The 17301-nt window shown below is 44.2% G+C and overlaps 1 protein-coding gene across 4 annotated transcripts in view; it reads left to right on the forward strand.

Annotated features, from left to right (window-relative positions):
- Nucleotides 1-17045, forward strand: part of dipk2ab (divergent protein kinase domain 2Ab) — a 34928-nt gene extending 17883 nt beyond the window's left edge. For all 4 annotated transcript variants that reach the window (XM_085362895.1, XM_085362896.1, XM_085362894.1 and 1 more), the window contains 2 exons: nucleotides 10960-11263; nucleotides 14691-17045. In XM_085362895.1, the coding sequence (XP_085219021.1) occupies nucleotides 10960-11263; nucleotides 14691-15037 (651 nt within the window). In that variant the 3' untranslated portion in view covers nucleotides 15038-17045. The remainder of the gene's footprint in view (nucleotides 1-10959; nucleotides 11264-14690) is intronic.
- The last annotated feature ends 256 nt before the right edge of the window (nucleotides 17046-17301 follow it).

Genomic DNA, 17301 nt, shown 5'->3' on the forward strand with positions numbered 1-17301 from the left:
GGGATATGTACTGTTTAGTTTTGATGAAAATGCAACAGGACGCTTCGTTGTCCGGTACAGGGAAGATTAGAACATTCTTGATTTTGACGCATTCTAACCAAACAAACGGTTCATCTTGCTGAAATGAAAAGGATGCTTTAAAAAAAAAAAAAAAAAAAGTTTAACGTCTAGCTTTGACACGAGGTCAGGAGAAAAATCCTGACCCACCTTTATTCAGTCATCCTGATGTCAAAGCAGGCGTATTCCTCTGCATCCGCATCCTTTTCACCCGCTGATTAACAGGCGGCCAATCAATTTCAATTTCTGTTTGGCATTGAGGGTCTCACGAGGGGACAGAACAACAATGGTCTTGGCCCGTGTAGACATTCAATAACTTGTTTTGACCTCCACCACTAGCCCCCCCCCCCCGCGCCTCACTGTCCCCCACATGTGTTACTGGACACCTCCAGGCATTTCAGAGGACAAAAGGCGGGATCAGCTTTTTAGTCTGGTCAATCTATAAAATCTGATTAGCTTTGTGCGGTCACTCAACCCTCCCCCTCGCTTCCTTTCTCCCCTATTCTCACAACATCCCTTTTTATTTTTTTATTTTTTCTTTCTATGGCTTCCTCCCCTACTTTTTCATCACACGTGTGCAGACAATTCCATCACTTCAGTTATATTTCAGTTCAGAGGCATAGGGAATCACCCCTCCCACCACCACCACCACCACCACGGCCTTAGTCTTATCTTGGACACATAGTTTAAGACATCACGCACAAACACATCATGCACTCACATTGTCCACAACTCCTTCCACTTCCCGCTCCGTGGAGACTTTACATGTTTACAAGGACTCATGAATTGTTGATCTCAGCCTGAACTTGTGACCTGTGGGTAAAAGAAGGAACCGTTGGGTCTCTGCTCGCGCAAGGCCGCAGGATAGCCGATGGCGCGCGCAGACTGCCGGGATAGATAACGCACAAAGAAATGTGCGAGACCTCTCAGAGACTCGCAGATCCTGAGTACTTTGACTGTTCGTCAGCATCACTAACCTCAAAAGATGAGAAAATTTGCTGTGAGACTGAAAGGGCCCTATGCACAAGGTTGGGCAGCAGCAGACCATAAAGAATTAATAGCGTCTATAGAGATTGAACAGAAGATGTGCTGTACTACAACACCTTGGTCTACCTATTTTTTTTTTTTTTCCCTTTATTTTTTGCTAGAGGTTTGAGCTGCTGTGTGGGGACAGGCTTTAACAGAAGATATAGAGGAATGTGGGCCGAGTTTTATGACTCGTTATTTAATCTAACCCGGGCCTTTTTTCAACTATTTATCACTGTCAGGTCATGAGTGACGCTTTATTTTGCCTGGTTGTAGTTAAACACCTCTCCAGTAGGTTGAATAAAGGAAACTCTCACTCATTTTATAATTCAACTTTGCTATATTTAGCGTAAATAATTTCCTTTTGTCATCAGCTAGCAGTGTTGTTGTATAGGGATCTTTTTTTTTTCCCTTTCTCTCTCCTATGGCTTTATACAGTTGAATAATGCGAATAACATTTCTGCTGTCTGCTCAGCGAGCTGCACTCTCTCTTAGAAAGGCTTCTGTTTCCAGTCTTTTGAAGCCACAGGCAGTAAATCGGCCCTGATTCACTATGAGAAACCAGACCTTCTTTGTCAGTGGGAAACAATCTGCTGTGTTGTTTTGGGTCTGGCCAACAATGTGTTTTCTGTGTTCTCTGTGTCTATGAGTGCACACTTGTGTGCTGCACGCACACACACCACCCCCACTTTTCTGTCACGTGGAAGACAATTTGGCTTTGGGGAATAAATATTTTTGGAAGACAAAAATGACGACAGCCAAACAAGGAAAAATCCTTGTGCAATGAGAGTCGTCTTATCCAGTTTCATCCGTTTTCCCCTCATTTCCTCTTAGCGGTGCAGTTTAAGTTACCCTGGAAAGGTTTCTCTTTTACTTTGATAAATCTGCTTGTTCAAGGGGTTGTCTCTTTGCCAAGCGGCGGAATTACATGATGCTGTTTAATTTTTACCTCTTATTCAACAATAACTCGGTTTGCATGAGAAGCGAGTAATTCATTTTCTCATTTCCATGGCTCGAATCTTACTTGCCATCCTTGCCGTCTCTCCTGCGGCTAGATGACTCACCGATTCATCAGGTGATGGTTGTGTTTGATGGAGTACATCTGGCCCAACCTTAAATTAGTACAATTTAGCCTAGTCCTCGCTTCCAAATCATTAAGCTTAGCGAGTTTGCCAGAAGCATGTGACTGTACTCGCACCCTTTTTGGTCCTCAGCCCTGTCTTGCTCAGTGGAGCTGAGAATAGGATGTGACAGGCCTGTGGGGTTAACTCAGTCAGTGGCGCTCTCATCTCCTCTAAACTCAAATCTGTGCACTCCCAGACACCCCACCTCTCAGCTCTCTCTGCCTCTTTTTCTATTACAGTCTCTCCCCACCTTTCGCAGATCCACCGACTCGTTCGACGCTCTGGCCCCACCTGACAAGGAGACACGCTCCTTTCACGTAACACTGTATTTTTTTTTTCCCCAAGAACTCTGACACTGATGCTAAATCAGGGGGAGAGATTACATGGATGACCTTATCTCCTGTTCTTCCTAACAGTTTTGACAGCAACATTTTAATGCAAATATGGAAGGAAACATTCACAGCTCTGAGCAAACACACCAGTAGCTTGTTTGAATCTCTAAAAAATGGAGGGGGGGATGCATCTTTGGTATGCTGCTGATTAATGAAGCTCTGCATAATCCATTACAATGTTCCGTCACTTCAGGAAGCTAAGCCAGAATAAACAGTTTGTGTTTGGGGTTTTTCCTGGCACAACGTGGGGCAAATGTGGTACCTCAGCTGCACAACCTCGATTTATTTTTGTGTTGGTAACATAAATTTAAATCCCTCAGTTTAAATGACTATAACTGTAAATTTAAAACGGTGGTGTGGTTTTAAAACATGCTCCAAGAGTCTTGTTGGGGAGATTTTTTTATTTTTTTGACTAATATGCACATAATTTTCCCATGTAACCTTATTTGTTGCACAGAAGCAATTATTTTTACAATTTGCTGTTGAAAAGAAATGAAATGAGGAATTTTTTTTGGAGACAATATTGAAGTTTATAGACAGGTTGTTGTGATGTTTCGTGCAAATATCAAGAAAAAAACAAGTAGAAAAACTGTTTTTTTTTTTTAAGATTTATGTGGATTGTAAAAAAAATTCAGTTTATGCAGGGGAAAAAAATGTCCTTTTTGCAGCATATGCTTGCTCTGGCAAAGTATCGACAGAATTTAAGCCTTTATAATTTCCGTGCAGGAAAACCCTTATGGTCTGGTTTTCTGGGTCATCGTGCCTCTTCACAAAGAGGATCAAAACCTGTTTTGTTTTTAGTTTTATTTATTTCTTTTCATTTAGTCACACGCTGCACGCTATCGCAGCTTAAGTGAGAGCCTTCTGTCTCAAAGGCTGGCTCAGTGGCTGAGGTCGGCCAGTAAATAGTATTTAAGTTGGTAGTCTGTGATTAGTACCTTTGTTTTTGGGTCTTGGGGATTGTGACGCTCTTAGCACATAAGAGAGGAGGTTGTGTACGCCGCTTAACCCTCCTTCAACTGCTCCCAAACCCCCTTTCATTATTCTTATAGGCCTTTGTGTACAGACTGAATCCTGTTAGGATAAGACGGGGAGTTATCTGGGCTCGACTCCCCTCTTTTTGGCTGCCCTCGCTGGATGGAGGCCCTGGTGGAAAGGCGAGAAGAGAAGGAGGAGAGGAACCGAGGGTTTGTGTGACTGTGTGTGTGCGTGCACGCGGGTGTGTGTGTGTGTTGTACAAGCCAGAGCCTTGTGGTGTTTTCCTCTGTTTGAATGAGCCAGACTGCTTGTGTTACCATAATCCTTTCTCTCTTTCTTCCTCTCTCCAAACACGCGTGCACACACACACAAGTACACACAGTCACACACACGCCTGACAGCTGTGTTTGGTTAGGTAAATGCCTGTGGCTAACCCCCATCCCACCCACTAGCTTCTTTTTTAGATTTGTCCCTCAACACCCCCATCAAAGCTTCCTACTGTTACAGTGTGCACCCCAGCCTATCTTATGCCCTGCTCCTGAAGATACAGTTCTGCAGTGCAGGAGACAGTCATTCACAGCTCTCCCTGGACCCCTTAAGATGGCCAATATTGATCCGTAACAAGCAGCTCTTTACTATCCTCTGTCCCCTGGAGAGCCTGGGCCCTAATGTTAGCAAGAATATGCCTTTCAGCACATCAGTTTGCTTGCAGTAATAAAACTGCCCACTGCATTAAAGCAAAAGGCACTTGGTTCCTGTCAGAGAAATTATAAGAGGTTAGGGATATCTGTAGCATCTGTACAGTTTTGGCATTTCCACCCCTGCTAGTTCTAAAACTCTCTGCATTTTAACTGCTCACTGTATGTAAAGGGAAATGTTCACAGGCCCCTCTTTTAATGTTTGACTCTTTCTCTAGCATGTCGAATAAATGAATAAATATGTATATATATGTGTATTTGCTCTTTGTAGAGGGGAATTCTCTTCATGCATCCTTTGGTCTGTAGAGAGGTTAGAGTACAGGGGCAGTGACAGCAGTCTCCCTGCTCAGTATGCTTACATGGTTGCCCCTGAGATAATTGGCGCCTGCTCTGAAATATACAACCCTTGATGTAGGCCTCAAACCCACAGCCTTCAGGTCTGAGGCCAAACTGTGTGACTTAATACATTCCTCATCTTCCAGCGGAGGGGATTTATGGGGTGACTCCATGTGCAGTGGCTCAGGTTCAGGTCGGCAAAGGGTTTCAGCTATCAGTAAGCGGCGGAGTGTGTACTAGCAACCCCAAGCTGTGCCGTCCTGTGCACTCATTCCTCATCCTGCTCTCATTCTCTCTGCAGAGCAAAGACCTGCAGAACTCAAAGAGCCAGCTAACCCATTTCTATCAAGACTTGAAGTACCTCACTGAATCATGTGCATAGTCTTTCGATGTCTTGGTTTTGTTTTCTCATATGAGCCGAGTGTCTTTTTTGATCTCCCACTTGGCACAAGCAGTCCTTTCAGTTTTTATACATGCAAAGATTTCTGATATTCATAAGGCTGTTCACACGCTTGTCTAGATGGACATTAATTGACTTTTAAATGAAAAATAAAGGCTGTCATAGCATGTATAATAAGATATTAAACCAGTAATATGAACATCGTCCATTGTCAGATGAAGCCATGGGAAAGGAGTACTCAAACATAAAGAAGGAAATTACCAAACCCTACCTGTAATATATTGGCCTAGTTTTCAGTGTTTCCTGCAGAACTGCATGGTATTTCTGGTGGTATCAAGACAGTGGCCCTCCCATGATTTCAAATCCACCACTTTTGATTGCAGCTGGCGACATGTAGAGCTAGTGGCACTAGCTCTACATGTCGCACTCCCAACCCCTTACCTTAACTCAGTCACCGGCCTCAGTTCAAGAAAGTGTGGTTAGTCTGTTTGACTGCAGAATAAGACAAGAGACAAGTGATTGAGATCAAGGACTGCTCGACAGTAGCAAAATAACAGTGAGGGCACTAGAAAAACCTATCACATTTTTTCAGACAGAATAAAAAAACTAAAAAAACCAAATTCCAACTATACTTGGGTGGTCACAGCAAGTATAGTCTTATGAGTGGGGAAACAAAGACTTGTGTGATGCATTAAACCCAATCAGAGATTAGTTGTCTTTGTTATCCTTCACAAAGGTATCACTTTTTGGCCATCTGTCCAAGGAACAGCCAGATCAGCATGTTTTCCAAAGCCTCTTTTATAAGGGTTCTGAATGGTGGAGTTGTACACCAGTGGATGTGGATGTTCCCCAAGACTGCTGCCAGTGGTACGCGCTGTAACTTTGCAGCCTTTGAGCCATACGCCTGGATAAAGAAAGAGGTCAGGCTTATTCTAAATTCAGAGATCTACACAGTTGGCTTGTCTCAACCAGCAGACATGTATGCACTCCTCAGTGTGGTGCCGTGACTCGGCATTTCCTGGATCCGATGTCTGGAACATGTGGGATCATTGCCCTGTATCGCAGGTTTAGGGGCGGAACAAAGGGAGAGAGGGAGGGGAAACTAGGTTAGCAGGAAATGCAGCAGCGGGAGACGTGCGACACGGAAAAGAAGTTGCACCATGTGTGCTAGGATGAGGCTGGTTCCCCTGTGGTGTCTGAGCTCTTACTGCAGACTAACTGACTGGATTTTAAACATAAATGGCCAGCAAAATGCCAGACGGGGTTCGCCAAACATCCTCCAGACACACAAGGTCAACAGGAGAGCTGCACAGAAAAGCAATAGGTTTTTTTTTTTCTTTCTTTTTTCCCCAGGTCCAGCTTGGCAGCTCCTGCCTTTCAAGCCTTGCAAAACAGATGTGGCTCCTTCTTAACACTAATCCCCCCTGATAAACAGACTGAATAATGTTCATTTTGTTATACTGAGGTTCAAAGTTATTTTTTTCTGTCTCTTTCGTTTTATCTGACTGATTGTGTCTATCCGCCACGTGTCATCAACTTTACAGTTTGATCCCAGGACTCTTTACGAGTCTTGTCCTGGCTTGTTTGTTCCAAAGAGGCGAGGTTTTGTTAAAGACAGAAAATGTCGAGAATTTACGCCACGCCCGGCTTAGGGCTTTAACAAGCTGCACACTTTGGTTGCAACTACTAATTTCCTTTACGCAGAAAGTAGCTGTGGTTGCAAAGATGAAGGCAACTGCTTCCTTTTAAACTCAACTCTGCGTCCAGTGTGTGTGTGTGTGTGTGTGTGTGTGTGTGTGTGTGCGCGCGCACGCGTGTGTGATGGTCCAGTGTTCTCTGCGAGCCAGCCAAGGCAATATCTTGGGAGCCACTCATGTTTACTCGGCCCTTGAATAGAGGTTGTTATCAGCCCTGGTCACGTTGCATATTCTCATTCACATGCACTCGGATGGCGTTTCACGTAGACACACTCACACGCACACCCAAACAAGGAGCCTCTTTTTGAACGCTTTCTCTCACACGCACGCCCACGCCCTCCCCAAGTGGCCCTGTAGAAGGGCATGCCTTTGTCAGCAGATGTCAGGACGCAGGTGTGTGTTCCTGTGCCTCTCGCTCCATTCGTTTCATCCTCTTCTCTAGAGGCTGCCCATTTGTCTGTGGCCCTGTTACATTTCAGCCCAATCCAATCTACCCCTGAGAGAACGCCAGTGTGTCTGTATTACAAGGGAGGGGGTGGAAAGCACAACAACCCCCCCCCCCCCCCAGTCACTGCTACGGTGGCGAATTGGCACAACCTTAAAGATTAGATTAGTCAGACTTGGGCCTAGAAGTCACTATGAGGTCGTCTTTAATGAGAAGAGTCTGTTTTCCACCCTTGCTTTCATTGTCTCCCGAGCCCAGCTCATTATTTCTGTGACATGGCAAAAAATTTTGCAGGGGAGGAAGGGGGGGTGGGAAAGCATTGGGCTCCATGTTTTACAAGTTCAAGGTTTTGCTAAGCAGGAAATAAAAGGTTCTTATCCAGTGAAGGGAACAAGAAGTGATAAGACTTTAAAAAGCAGTAAAAGTTGCTGGGATGTGTCATTGGCAGTTTTGCACCCTCAGCATTTTTAAATAGCATAACATGATTGGGTGACGACTGGTAAAATTCACTACCTTTGCAGTAACCCCACACACACACACACACACCAGAGTACCTCCCAGGTCTGCTCAGAGATAGTGCAGTGGATGTAATATTAGGCTGGGCTTTCCAATTTATCCCCCCCTCCCCACTCAACGCCTCATTGCGGACGTTAATGACTTCTGCAGAGTAACCGTTTAAAGAGCGCTAAGGGAGAATGATTGGTGGGACACGTAGAGTATTTATCAAGCCTTGCAATAGGCGAGTTTGAATCCAAAGCTCAGGTGCCCACTCTCGTGTGCCTGCCCACGCTGTTCGGTAGTTCTCACTTTCAGACTTATTGTGTATAAAATTTAAATACAGGAAGCTCATAAAAATGGCACCGAGGTAATTGACGCAGCGCAGCGAGCCTTCTAGCACCGCGAACGAGCAACATCTATGTTAAGAACCACGAACGAGGACCAGACAGACATGAAGGCGTTCTAATAACAGCCGTTGACAGTATATGAAAGTAGCCGTAGGGCATTCATCCTTCTCCTCCCTCCCATCAGCCATCCCCCCCATCTGCTGTCGCTCTACTTTTTCCTCCTATTCAGGGCTGTAACCTGACAACAAAGAGAGAGATGTGTTTAGCAGGCAGGTCTTTGCTGGTTTATTCCTCCTGTCTACTGGAGCGTAGAAGTGAAAGACACTCTGTTTGTCTCTTCTGTTTGCTGTCTCCATCGTATTCTCTTCTTTTCTCCGCTCTCTGGCTCTCAGGCTGGCCCCGCAACCCCACATCTCACCATCCACCCTGCAGGCGTGAGAGAAGAGGTTGATGCTTGGCAAAGGAGGTTTTAGTCATAATGTTGGACAGGGCAAGTTTTGTCATTGTGACAGAGAGCCGCTTAGGTTTGCAGCAACATAAAGGCTTGAATTTGGGTCAAAGGGAGGCGAGCCTAAGAAGGATATACCCCCTAACTGATCAAGCTTCAACTTAATCTTTATATACCACCCTCAGAAATTAGAAAGCCATTTTAGATATTTAGCCTATTAAATCTCTAATCCTAATTCTCTTAGCCCAGTGGCTAATGGCATCTCAGTAGCCTGGGATTGTCTCCCCTCCAGCCAGTATTTGGGAGTGCAGTCAGCCCACCATTATCATTCATTTCTGAGCATGTGATGGACTTCCTTTAATTTCTCTTCTTGTTGAGTTTGCTGTATCTAAAAGTCTAGACAAAGGTTATTGAAGCACAGGCTTTTGGAGAAGTTTGGGTGAGTCACTGCCAAGTCTAGTGATGATGAGCACAGACAGACAAGGCAGCAAGAAGCAAGTAGTGCTTCATGGACAGACTGTTGTCTGGCCCACGATTGATCGGGTCACCTCAGGGAAATGGGTTCGACCTACACCGCATGCAACTTATCATTGTCCTTCAGTCAAGCTTGTGGCTCTTTCTTAAAACTGATGGGAACAAGAGATACACCTAAGGTATAGATTTACGCCACTTAACAGACTGATAGGCTGGAAAAAGTTTGCTGCTGCCTGGATTCGTCACATTGAGTCATCGCTGCTTTACTTGACTTTGTTGGGCTTAGAATTGCCTTGACTTCATTGCATCATGCACAGCATAGTTTGCAGAGTGTTCAAAATAAAACACCCCAAAAATAGTCAGTGGCACACAAGCAAAGCTGCAAATCGCACCATAGTCATCACCTGAATGCCTTTTGGGTTCCAGATCACTTGCATCCTCCCAGTGCCACAGTCTCCATGTGGCAGGAGTCCAGCTGCTGTCTTTGAGATAGCAGCTGCGTGGTGTGCGGGAGGAGGAGGATGGAGGGGGTTAAAATGTATGTCTTTAAATAATTTGTATTTCATTAAAGTTTAAAGAGTTGGGGCAGCCATGCATATTTAACCTCTTACCCTCATGACAGAAATTGAAAGCTGGTAAAGTATTGAATTACCTCGAGTGTAAAGTGAGATGCAACACTGATAGTAGTTCACACCTTACCTGCAGTGTCACGATGTGTTCCCTGCCTTATCGCAGGTGCGATTGGGTTTCAGAAAGGGAGGGCGACCGAGGCTGCTGTGAAAGACAAGTGCTCCCAATTCTCAGTCTGTGTCCATGTGGCGGCTGCCTGCCAAAAACTGCAACCCAGGAGAGATTTGTTACTTAGGAAATGCAGGCAATCATTAGGCTAGCATATGGACGGGTGTTTATTATAAAAGATGGAGTCCTATGGCAGCAGGTTTATAGGGTGGAGGGCGTACCGCTTGCAGCAATACCCATGTGTCTGCGGGGGAAAAAAAACGAAACAAAAGAAAAACAGGCTTTCATTCTATTATTTTCTATTAATTTGTCTGACCATTGTGGCAGCCTGCGACAAAGAAATGGGCCCCAGAGAAAAGAAATGGATGCAGGGAAAGTGTGAGACACGAGAGCTCATGGAGGGAGATCGAAGCGGTAATGAGACTTAGAGATTCGAGTCCCCCAGCAGCCTGCAACATTTGCCAGATACAGCCGCTTCATGCCTATCTCATTTAAGTTTCACGTACGTTTGTACAACTGTCCACAGTTGTGTATGTGTTTGCCTGTACCAATGTGACCACTTGATTAGGCAATTGCAGATGATAGGTCACACATGCATATCTGACCCCAGCAGAGGCAAATAAATCCAAGAGAGATTAGGCTCTAGTGCGCTAGTACCGCCTTCATCTGGTGGTATTACCTTATTATTAATCAGTTTAACCTATAATACACAGCGATTTCTTGTCAGCATGCCCAAGCTGCATTAACTCAGTTAGTCGACATCACACAGCAGTTTAAATCACCCCACAGCTGCATCACAACACATAAGGCTTTCCTGCTAACTGCTGTTACCACAAATCCTCTCCTATCAGTTCTCTGGAACCACTGAATATAGCGGCGTACATCAACTCATAGCTGTAGGGCTTTAACACAAACTGGCTTTTGCTTTTATTAAATTTAATCCGTTATACCCACGTGATCCTTGGCAGATTTTCAGCTATTGTGCTTAGAATTGTGTATAAAACATCACCTCAGGCTGCACACAGAATCTTTGTGTTTGCTTTTTGGGATTTTTGTTTCATCTGTCCGTGTTAAAGAAGCCGATTCGTGTGCAAGTTAAACAAATATTTTCTGAATATTTGAAGGTTCTTCCAATTCATGTGTTAACCTTTGCTGTTCAGAGCCACTGTTATTGTTTTGTTTTTGGGTTCTTTTTTTCTGTCAGCCAACTACATTACACAGCCTGACTTCTTTTATCTGTTTTTTTTTTTCTTTTTTTTAAAATAAACTGTCTTCCACGCTCATCTGTTTCTCCTTCCCAGAGCTTTCCGTCAGATGAAGGGTGGCCGTTCGCCAAGTACCTGGGAGCATGTGGGCGCGTGGTAGCTGTCAACTACGTAGGTGAGGATCTGTGGAGCTTCTACAATGCGCCGTGGGAGAAGAGGGTAGACTTGGCACGCCAGCTGATGGACATTGCCGAGCAGCTTACCAACAATGACTTTGAGTTCGCCCTCTACCTGCTCGATGTCAGCTTTGACAACTTTGCGGTCGGCCCACGTGACGGAAAGGTCATCATTGTCGACGGCGAGAACGTTCTTGTGGCCGACAAAAGGCTCATCAAGCAGAGTGAGTGGCACTGCCAATAAATTTCCACACATTCACTTTGTGTGTATGTGTACACAGACATGTACATCCATAAGTCTGTGAGTAATGCCTCACAGTCTGTCCCTACAGTTTCCATGACAATAAGTCATTGTTCGTGAACATGTATGCATTGACGCCTTTAAATACAACCACTTCATAAAGAACTGCTGCTCATCTTTACAGGGTGTTTACAGGGTGTTATTTACATTTACATTTACATTTTTAAACGCTGTCCACAGTTTGTATTTTCTAGAAAACACCGCATTTGATGTCAGAACTATACCCGCAAACTGTAGCTTATGAGGAAGTGATGAAGGTTTGAGGAAAGGCCTCAAGGGACACGCATGCTCGAAGCCTCCTCTCTTCTAAGAATATACACTCCTCCAGCACCCCTTCTGCCTCTAACGCGCACGTCCCCATCAAAGCTAAGATCGTTCGGATAACGAGCCATCTCCGCTGCCCTAGTTTTTTTTTGTTTTTTTTTTTGCCTCTCAGAATAAACCTCATAACAAGGACAGAGATAGTTATACATCACACGCTCAGTGCTGCGGTTTCCTACAATTCTGTCCCCCTTCTAGGGGCCACTACAGAGAGAGGCAAGGCCACCTAGTAAGGCTCTTAGATTTGTCCCTTCCTGCAGAAATCCTATTAAAGTGATAAACTGTTGTGTCGCTGGGTGTTGAGATTCCACCATTATGCCCTGTGACAGATATGAGCTTGTGTGTGTGTGTGTGTGTGTGTGTGTGTGTGTGTGTGTGTGTGTATGCACTTTTTTAGCTGTAGGCGAAAGTATTGTGATGAATTTATCCTGAGATAAAGTGCCATTTTGCCAAATTACAAGATCTGACACCAGAAAACTGCAAATTGATGTACAACATGGGAAGGTACTCCAACATGCCCTGGAGTTTTTGCCCCTTGAGTTTTTCCCTCATTTGGTGCGCGATAATACGATATGTCAATGCACCACACTAAAGTGTGTATATTTGCCTTGGTGCCAAAACCTGCAATTTTCCGCCCTGTCACAAGTAGTCCTTTTTGCAAGCCCTAAAGCACAATCCAGGTTGAGACTCCCTTGGTCTGGCCGACACATTTAGAGGTTGACATCTCAAGCTGCTTACCCTGGCTATTCAGAGTTTAAGCCCCAAGTTTATTTTCTTCTTGCATGTTTGCGCGCCTGAATCTCTTTGTGTGCGTGCCAAGTGCCGGGGCGCAGCAGGACGAAGAGGGACGACAGCGATAATGAGTATTACGAGGTCAGTGCCATGTGTTGGACAGCGCTAGGAAATAGCCACGGTAACTTCCCAAGGCCCGACAAACAGAATTCAATCCCTACAATTAGAGCCTGAGATTGAAAGCGAGCTAAGGAGTGTGATGCGAATCTCATCAGTCTAAACTAAGACCAATTGATTTGCAAATCAAACACGCAGAAAGCCGTGTGCTGTTCCACCCTCTCATTAGGGGCATCCATATTGATGTGATGGGTTTCGGCGAGATAAAACGCATGCTATGTTGAAGTTGTGCTGTGCGCTGTGTTTGCACAGTCCAGTGGTGCGAAAGGAGCCATTCCCCATCATTGAGTTTATAGCATTTGAGGATGTTTTCACCCCTAGTGGCTTTTGGAAACACATGCTGTATAATGTAACGCACACTTCACTCGCTCTCTCTTTCTCCCTGACGCCCGCTGGCTAACACAAACACACACACACATGCAGCAGCACACACACACCGCCGTTCTCATTCTCTTACATTCAATAATGCACTCTAACACAGGCATACATTGTTAAAGCCGGCTCGTACTCTTGAATGCCACTAGTAAGGCCGCGCTAACAAGCATTTCAGGCCCAATGTCCCCTCTCAGTGCAGCCCAGTGAAGCCAGAGGTGTGAGGAGAATGTATACAAGTCAAGCCTGAGCTCCTTAACATGGAAGGTACCAGATATGCAGGAGACAAGTGAGGCTAGGCAGCCTACCTCATGTGCTGCTCTCCACTCATTTGAATTGGAAATTATTTAGTTTGTGTTGGAAATCTTCTAGCTTTGTTACACTCGAGCTTGCAGGAGAGAATTGAAGGCATTGAGGTGCAAGTAAATAGACCTCGTAGTTCTTTTTAGCCTTTAGTTGAGTCTCAAAGTACTTTATTATTTTTTCTTCTTCTTTCTTTGCTGTGCTCATCTTTGTCTTTGAGAACAAACCTATTGCTCTCTTCTTCTTTTTAGGTGTGTGTGTGTGGGTAAAAGAACAGGACATTCTCCTGATGCCATCTGTCAATCAGTGCTGAGGTGTGATGCATGGCCAGCTCCAAAACATTAATTGCTTTCACCTCACCTTGCTGCTTTGGCGTGTACGTCTTTATATGTATGCGCCTGCTTGCGGTATATGCATACGCAGGCATATCCATCTTCATCACCCACACTGATTGAGGTTGATGTGCCCCTCCTCTTTGGGGGGCCATGGAGGCCCCTTGCTAACAGGGCAGAGTTGGATGTTTGATTGAGTTGTACTGATGAGCCAGAGGAGAAGTGCATTACATCACTGATAGACTGATTATGTGTTTGCATCCTCTGGGTCCAAACCCCACCCCCTCCCCACCATGCTATTGATCTGGCTTTTAATGCACAAACCAATAGCTCTCTCGTCATTCCAGGTTATTTTCTTGGCCCCCTTCTTTCCCAGCACAATCTTCTAAAGGGGGAAAAAAAGCAATGTGAAATGAGCTGGAGAAAGAATTTTATTTGCTCAATAAATCTGGAAAGTGGTTCATTTCTGTCAAATGAAACTGTAGATGAGTTGTTTGCCTCTGGGCTTTGAAAATAGTATTTCGCATTAGGGCCTGTGGGGTGTCAAAAGTGGCACCTTGGTCTTGTCAGCTTCTGCTGAGGCTGATTTCATGGGTAATAATTTGCACAAACTTAAAAAAAATAAATATTCTTCACGGTCAGATGCGGTGGAACAGTTGACTGTAATTACCAAAGTTTCAAGTTTAGTTTTTCTCTTTAGTTTCGAAAAAACAGTTTGCTGAAAGAGAAATGCTCTTACTACACCAGGAAAGAATTCATCTAAAACTGCCTGCCTAGATCTGAGGGAGCTCTTTAGCAGAATACCCCGAATGCAAAGATTGAACCATTTTTGCGTGACTTACCCAACAACCCCCCCAGGTTTCATGTTTGTGTATCACTCTCAATAAAGGTGTAAATGCTAAAAGATTAAAAATGCTCTTGATTTTATAGCTCCAGGAGTTTCTTAAAGGTTTGCAAGGCCCACATAACCCAGCCTCACTTCATTACATTCACCTGGGGAAAAACAAAGCTTATGATCCACTAGATGCTTTTTTAAAATCTGTTTTAACTAAATGCTGTTATTACGTTTTCATAGCAGCGGATTCATTTACCTGTGTATCTGTTCTCTTGCAGACAAGCCGGAAAACTACGACGTGTGGTACGAGAGCCGGTTTGAGGAGTGCGACCGGGAGGCCTGTCTGTCTTTCTCCAAGGACTCTCTTTGTTCCAGGGTCACTGTGGACCACAACTACTATGCCATATGTCAAAACCTGCTGTCACGGTATGCTACATGGCGGGGCACCACTGGAGGTCTCCTCCACGACCCGCCTGCCCACATAGCCAAAGATGGACAACTCAAGGCTCTGTTGGACGAGTGCACCAAACCCAAAAAACGTTACGGCCGCTTTCAGGCAGCAAAGGACCTGCGCGAATACCTCACACAGCTAGCTGCCGCTTCCTCCTTTGCCATGGCCAGGTAATGAATGGAGTCGGCGTTAGCCTGACGCAATGAGAGACTGAATTCTGTATTTTTGGCTCTGGACTCTTGAGATCCTGGTTCTTGTTCATGATGTCATTTGTTCTCCTTTATGCTTTGGAGCTGGAAGGTGTTAGCTCTTGCATCAGGAAGGGTAAGAATCAAACTTCAAAGCTGATTTCTCAAAGCTGTAGCTTTTACCTTACTTTGCTCCTGTGTAAAAGAGGAATGTGGCGCTATAAAATTCTGGTTAGAACCAGGATGGAGAGGGAATTGAGGTAAATTCTCCCCACCCAGGGTGGGCTGCCATCTCTGGGGGATGGGAAGATGAGAAAGGGCTCTGGTAAACGCATCCTTCACTGGACACAGGCTTACACAAACCAGAGCGTCCAAGTGGCCGCGGCAACATGACATAGCCCCGACCACGTCGATCCTCCTGCCATTCCTCAGTCCATCCGAACTGTTGTGTTTGATCGTAACACTAATTTCTCTTGTTTAAATTTGCTGTTCTTTTCAAAACTGAATCCAAGTTTAAGTTTTTCTTTTATTTTTTTCCTTCCTTTTTTTGCTGTGCCATGGCTTTGCCCCCCTCTGTAGCATTGCTGCAGAGAAGGTGGAAGTAGCATGAATCTGCCGTCTGGCAACAGAAAAGTCCAGGCTGCATCAAGTTTAGAGGATAAACAGAAAGTTTGGAGTTTTCATTTTCATGCAGGACGAAAGGAAAACCCTTGATGTCTGTAGAAGTATAATTCCCTGCTATTCCAAACAATCACCTGATCTCAAAGTTATAGAATTGATGCAATCATCCTGGACTGTCCACCCCCCCCCCCCCCCCAAATCTTTCCCTTTTAATGGGGCCAGTGAGCTTGAGACAGCTGTTTTTAGGAAAAAGAAGATACAAATTGGACATTGGTGGGTCTCTTGATGCAGATTTGCCTATACCAAAGAGGCTAGTTGTAAAATTAGGAATTCTAAGCAGTACAGAGTTATATTTTTGGTTCCCCACCAGAGCTGTCCAGAAAAACTTTAATGTGTACACACATCTTATGTGAGCTGTCAGGCCTGCATACTGATTCTCCTCTCCTAAGAACCAAAACTCTAGGCAGATCTAAGGCATAAATTAGCCATATTAAATGTCACAAAACCCCCTCTGCTTTGTTAGCATCTTGATAGGATAAATCTTTTTTTTCCAAAGTTGATAAAAGTGAATAGTAGTGGCCTTTTCTTTCAGATTCTGTTTTTTTTTTTTTTTTTTTTTTTTAAATATCTGTAATTATAAATGAATTCTTCTGTGCTATGCTCCCACTAATGTTGACTTCAGTAAGCTCCATCTAGCCAACGGTACAAAAAGCAATGAAGATAACCAAATTACTTCTTTGCTCCAGAAATGGCTTCTGACCTGCACTTTTTGAATCCCAGAAATGTCTGCTGAATATTTAAACACTCGGCACCACTTAGAGGTTGGGTTGATTTTACACTTGGTGGGCCAACAAATTAAAGCGTAATGAGCGTAGGATCAGCTGGTAATGCATTGTGAGAGATCTTTCTTTAAAAAACAAAAACAAAAAAAAAATCAAATAAACCCGTCTCTGGCTCCATATGTTTTATATGTCAACTGTTTTGATGTTGTGAATCAGATGCCCAGTGGAGTGTTGTGTAGCACAGTCAACAGACAGGCGAATAATCAAAAGTGAGCCACTCCACCTGTGGGGAAAGGAGAAAGCACAGCAGTTTTTGTTTGTTTTTGTTTGTTTATTTTTTGGCCTTCTCTGAGACCTGGAGAGCTGATGTGACCTTTTGCCAGTTTGGAAAAGCAATAAAGACAAGTTTGGCTAATGGATTTTTGTTTCTGAACCCCCTTCTCTTTTGTTGTGTCAGCTGTATTTCTGTTTCCCCGAGTCTGGAGGATGGTCAACTTGGAAGGATTTGTTCATGCGTAACTAACTGTCCTCTTTTTGTACTGTAATATATTTTTTCTTTTGAGTATTATATCAGCATTGTCTGATTTTTCCTGTGCCTTTCATTCAAAAGTTGTATTTACAACTTTTAGTGGGTTTAAATATTAAAATAAATGAAGATCTATATATAGATATATACACACTTATGCTCTGCGTGGCCTCTCTTTGATTCTGCCTTAATTTTCCTTTCATTAATTCCCATCTATTTATCTTGCAGGTGATTTGGCTGTGGCTCATATTGCCTTTTTTTTTTTTTTTATAAATTTGATTCACTGTGGCACAGCTGGATATCGGTGTTTGCCAATTCCCT

This window comes from Diplotaxodon limnothrissa, linkage group LG9 (assembly GCF_057381915.1).
Source record: "Diplotaxodon limnothrissa isolate DT_005_m linkage group LG9, D_limnothrissa_male_GT1.1, whole genome shotgun sequence".
In the NCBI taxonomy this organism is placed as follows: Eukaryota; Metazoa; Chordata; class Actinopteri; order Cichliformes; family Cichlidae; genus Diplotaxodon; species Diplotaxodon limnothrissa.